Here is a 6,000-nt window from a genome sequence, read left to right on the forward strand (position 1 = left end):
CCTACCCTCATTCACCACAGAGGCCAGCAAAGCATCTTGCCAGGACAGGTGCTGAGCTAGCATCTACTGAGTCAAAGACACATAAAGGCAATGATGCATGAAAATTAAAGGTAAGGTATCCCTTCAAAATATAAGGATAATTTGAAACAAATGAGACTTCTGAGTAGCTAATTTTTTTCTTTAACATTTCTAAGGATTTGGAATCTAAGCTAATGCTACCAAATTGCTTTCTTCCAGAAAATACAGTGATGCATTTGCCCTGGATTTCATGCTTTGCCAATGTGCTCCCAGAGGACCTTCTGCTCACCTCATGACAATTCACTACAAATGCTTGTTCCCTCACCTGTCCATAGGAGTGGCTCCCTGAAAGCAAAGGCAGTTGTGTTCCATTGTTGATCTCTACATTTTAGTAGCCCATATAGTAGGAACTCAATGATTGACCCAGCACCATGACTGTCTAAAGTAAGCACAATCAAAGAATAACCTTTACTAGGCACATAGATGTTAAGTAAACTTACTTCAGGACTGTGTGATTTCGAATGAGACATGTAGCCAAAATTCTCAGGACTACATATATGTAAGTACTAACCACAAAAATGAACACACAAACATCAAGACAAATCTTATACAGACTTATGTGTGTGCGTGTGCATGATTTTTCTACATCCCAGAATATTTCCAGAAGAAAGCACAATTTTAGGGAGAGAAATAAGGGAATAGAGGTGTTTTTTTCTACTTTCCACTCTTCTGTATTATTGTTTTTTTCTGGTGCAAAGGCTGTTTTTATCATAGCATGGGAATAGGACCATGTGCAGAAAGGGCTGCACTGGGGTTGTGAAGAGCCACTGATTATATACTTTGGAGTTGACGAAGGTAAGGAAAAAGGGAAGTTTCCAAAAGAACTTTCATATTCTAAAGAAGATGCACAGGATCCTGGAGGCCTTGCTATTGTCAAGCTAAGGTTCTTTTTCCCTCTAGCAAAGCATTAACATTAAGATGGGAATTTCCTAGAGAAATGTCTACTCTACCAGCTTCAAGTATTTGTCGATGGTCTGCAGGTTATAAAGAAATTTAATTTTATCTACATTCTTTCTTGTCTTTGTTCTCCACATCATTCCCCTCTGAAAAATTTTGACCCTTAAAACTTTAAGGTTGTTGAGGGTGGAAGGTCTTATCTTTTGTCAAGTTCTTCCTGCTTAATAGGGGCATAGAGATGTCCCTACCAATGGATCAACACTGGTCGGTTGGAGAATATGTAGGAGTTACCAAAGGCAGAGGCAGCCAGGCCAAGGTGGACAATCTTCTGTGTTTTTTTTAAGCTAGAGAACATGTGGGGCACCTGGGGGGCTCAGTCGGGTAAGCGTCTGCCTTCGGCTCAGGTCATGATCCCAGGGTCCTGGGATTGAGCCCCTCCTCGGGCTCCCTGCTCATCAGGATCCTGCTTCTCTCTCCCCCTTTGCCCATTCCCTCTGCTCGTGCACATGCTCGCCCTCTCTCCCTCTGTCTCTCTCTCTCTCTCTCTCAAATAAATAAAATCTTTTTAAAAATAAAATAAAATAAACTAGGGAACACATATAACTTTCAAATTAATTCCTCCTTTGTGTATGACCACATGAACAAAGAGCAGTCTAATGGCTGTTACAATATTTTTTTAAAAATGAATCATCTAGGGGTGCCTGGGTGGCTCAGTCAGTTAAACGTCCAACTTGTGATTTCAGCTTAGGTCATGTTTCAAGGTCGTGAGATAGAGCCCCACATTGGGCTCCATGCTGGGCGTGGAGCCTGCTAAAGATTCTCTCTCTCCCTTTGCCCTCCTCAACTCATGCATGTTCTCTCTCTCTCAAATAAATAAGTAAACAAATCTTTTAAAAAATGAGTAGTTTACCATTAGAGCAAACTAATAGAAATTTTAGATGTTAGAGCTGTGCATGAAAGAAAACAGAATTAGTGAGTTTTTGGAAGTCCAATGGGAGATATTTTGTGGCTTAATTTCTGTATAACAACAGATAAATTCCTTCTTAACTTAGTATTTCCTAATTTAAATTCTTCTTTTATCTATGTGGTCAACATTCCTGTATATTTAAGGATAAAATTACCCAAAGGCATAATTGATCCTTCCACATAATAAAAAGAGACAGTAAAACTTTTTCCTCAAGGTACAATTGTAATAAGAAAAGCTTCTCAGATGTTCAATAAAAAGAAGCAACTCCCCCTCCACAGTGACTTTAACTAAAATGTACTTGTTAAGTAAAGTGCTCAGTCCTCATAACAGAGGGTGGACACCGAAAACTGTCCAGGCATCACATACCAACTCCCTCCCTTTTGTTAAAGAGATCTGGTCTTCTGTGGGGGATTTTAAACTGTGTGACATAAGTCTCTTGGGGGCCATGATCTTCTCATCTTTATACACCAAGCTGCTAAAATAATCTAGCAAATAGTAGCTTCTTAGTAAGCCTTAGTTCAATGAATAACATTTCCTCATATACTATATACGTTTGTAGAAATCAACAGAGTAATATCGCTCTGCTAAGTAAGGAAATAACAGTTTCTGTAACCAGTAGAAGACCATTTTTACTTTAAAAATATATTTAAAACATAAATGATAAAGACCACTATGACAAAATAACTCCAAATCCAGTTTGGCTTTATATAAGGCTAGGAATCATCTCCTGAGTTACTCTAGTGATGAGGAGCCATAAGGAAAAGGATAGAGGTGAGATGGTCACAAGATCCTAGGAGTAGAGAATCCCCAATTCTGTTCTACTTCTTTCAGGCCAGGAGGGAGATGTGCATATATCTTGGCATAGTCTAGTTTCTACATCTCATTGACTGATCAGAAAAATAATTTTTCCTTCCAAGAATACAGACTCATCTTTGTGCCTTGCAGTAGTTCTGGAATAATCCCTCTGGGTCTCGTCAGCTCACCACCTTGTAAAGATGAGAATAGAACTAGTTGCTTTTCCCACTATTCTTCCCATCTGGTAGATTCTATCTCCCTTCTTCCCCAGATAGTCCTCCTGAGAACAAAGCTTATGGTGAGATGCACCCTTCATCCTTTGCCTCCACCTCTTCATTTCCCTCTACTTCAGTTCCTGTCCAAAGAATCAATTTTACTATGTTAAGCTCTTGTTTTCCGTATTTTGCTATGCTGGCTACAGCTTTTTGGTCAGGAGCAATCTCCTTGGAAAAACAAAGTTATGGCTCCAACTGCAACTGAGACTCTCACGATCTTCGTAGAAAAGCAGTAAACCACAAGATCATTTCAAACTTTTACTAGCATAGTTATTTTAAAAGGAGAAGAGCAGGAAGAAGATAGTTTTAGAAAGCTTTCCAGACACATAGACGTTTTAAATTTATTACAACCAGATAATGAATTCCAAACTGTTTTAATACTTCCTCAACTTAGAGACCAAACCAAGTCTCACTCTCCCTCTCTCTCTCTCACACACACACACACTTTGCAAAAATGGCAATGCACCTACCTGAGGATATGGGGAAGTCCTGGATTTTGACTTCGAGCTGGAGAGCCTGGACTTGGCCCCTTTCCTGTTGTCAGTCATGGTAGGAGTGGAGCTGCTGGTGTAGGAGAAGGCTGGTTTAGAGGCTGAGATCTGATCCAGGGAGAGCTGCAACCCTTTGTATTCCGTGTCCCTGTAGGGTGAGAGGACACAGCCCCTTAATCTGCCACCACAGAAAACGGATACATGTGTTCTCTCACCAGGACTGGCAGTAATCCACAGGCAAAAGTTAGCCATATAACTGGTCACCACAAAAACCTTGATTATTTTAGAAATGCCTAACTAATGTATACAGAGGTAACTGCCCCGTATACCACAGCCAAATTATATGATATGCTCATGAAAAGGTCTTCATTTTAAAATACATTTTTGATCATTTTTAGAAGTAGAAAATAAATCCATAATTCAACTTCTCTGAGCTTTTGTGTCCTCATTGGTGAGGTATAGATTATACAATCTACTCAAAAGGATTTTCTGTGTAGGGTGAACTCAACAGACAACTGACCATCTGACGCTATCTGATTATTGGCAAGAAGAATGTCAGCTGTTCCAAGATCAATCATTGTGGTAAACATTCTTAGTATTTTTATGGCTAGCGAACCTATGAAACTAGGCTTATAAGTAGTTAAAATCCCTTTTAATAGGCTAATTCAGTTACATTAGGGTACATTTTACCACCAGTTCTTTCCATCTTCAATAAATATCTGTTAAGCTCCTAATGTATACCAGGTTTTGTGCTATGTGGAGGTGAAAGAATGAGTAAGGTGCCTAGAGTCCCTGCCCTTCTGCAGATTACAGTCTATTTCCAAGAAGAAACAGTGAACAAATATTAAACATCATAACTGCAGAACGTAATGTGAAGAGAATAAAGAGCATATCTTGGAGAGTTTGTTACAATGGTATGGCTTGCGGTGTTTAGGGACTGAAGATGACAGCTTGGCCCCTGCCCACAGCTATCACCTCAGCCTGCTTCAGGCAGCAGAGAATCTTAACTGACTCCCCAGTTTTTGTAAGAGGATCTCAACCCTTCCCACTGGCAACCAAAATAAAATGTTTCATAGTCTTCTTTATGAGGACTCATGGGAGAATTTCCTTTCAGTTTCCAGAACTAGTTGGGCTGCTCCTGGGTAATTGATTTCTTTTTATCTCACAGATACCGTGAATCATATAACTCATCATGTTTCTCCCATTCACTGGAAGTCAAAAAGCCCTGAGCCCCAAATCTGATTTGTAACCACCTCTAACAAGTGTACAAGTCCTCAGGGCAGGCATTTTGTGCAACAAACTTCACTGGCTTCTTTTTTTTTTTTTCTTATTTTATTTTTCCTTTTCTCTAATGGGTTCACCTTTCTAAAAAAATTTACATGCATTTTTAATACTCTTTGGATTAAGGTAGGTATATAAAATGTAATAAACTAATAAAGTTAATATGTTAAAGAGATTGGTAGATTTCCAGGGATCGGCAAATATTCATTTATCTTCTCTTCCTTTTCCCTATTTGTTCTTCTACAGAGAGATCAGGCAAAGGCAAAAGGATAATTCAGGCAAGGAGTCCCTCAAGTGATGAAGGATAGAAATCAGCTAAAACAGGTTCTATAATATCACCGCCACAAACTACAGTTTAGTGGTGTATGTTAGCAAATTTCAATGACTTTATATCAAATAGTCCACCTACTCAGTGCAAGTAAAAAAAATTATCCTATGTAAGCAACAAAAATTTAGAAGGTGGGCATGCAATTTGTCTTCCAGGCTTGGGAAGTTGAATCATATGACTGGTCTGCTTTACTACTCTAATCATCTCCCAAGGAGAACACACAATACAGACTCGTTGCACTCCTTGGTCAGAAATTCAGTGCCCTCCAAAATTTGGTTCCCACCCATTTTTCTGACAGTATCTGAAAATTTTCCTTTGTCAGCCCCTCACTTCACCCAAAATAGTTCTCCCCAAACTAACCTTATAATTTCCTCTCTTTCTCCTCCAACAGATACCTATAGAACTCCTCTAATAAAGAACTACCTTAAATCCTACTTGCCTCTGATGCCCTTCCCAACTGCTAACCCCATTCATTCCTTCAGAACATGTTTACTGAGTGTCTCCATGGAGGCCCTGGGGAGACATCAATGAACAGAAGGACTAAGTTGTTGTGCTCATGAAGAAGACACAAGGGCCAACCTTATTTTTCACGTGATAATGTCTAATCTTTCCTAGGGTTTCTAAGTTCCTAGAGGGGAAGTGTCAAGAGACATTCGGTTATGTTCCAATGGCAACTGCCTAATATTTCACACATTTGGAAGAGGAAGAAGATAAAGATGCAACTCAGAAAGGACTGTTTTCCTCAGTGACTATTAATAACCAGCAGCCCAGCAGTATTTCTCTGTTGGAAAAGACCTTTCTGGGCTGTGAGTCCCTGATCCACCTGCCCTGAGATCACGTGCATGTGACGTTCTGACAGGAGGTAGAGCTCCCATGCTTAGGCATTCC

The 6,000-nt window shown here is 39.7% G+C and overlaps 1 protein-coding gene across 1 annotated transcript in view; it reads right to left on the reverse strand.

Annotated features, from left to right (window-relative positions):
- SIM1 (SIM bHLH transcription factor 1) overlaps window positions 1–6,000 on the reverse strand; it is a 65,357-nt gene that overhangs the window by 21,681 nt on the left and 37,676 nt on the right. Inside the window, exon 10 of the mRNA XM_040627570.1 lies at window positions 3,483–3,651. Within this exon, the coding sequence (XP_040483504.1) occupies window positions 3,483–3,651 (169 nt within the window). The remainder of the gene's footprint in view (window positions 1–3,482; window positions 3,652–6,000) is intronic.

This window comes from Ursus maritimus, unplaced genomic scaffold (genome assembly GCF_017311325.1).
Source record: "Ursus maritimus isolate PB19 unplaced genomic scaffold, ASM1731132v1 scaffold_13, whole genome shotgun sequence".
NCBI lineage: Eukaryota > Metazoa > Chordata > Mammalia > Carnivora > Ursidae > Ursus > Ursus maritimus.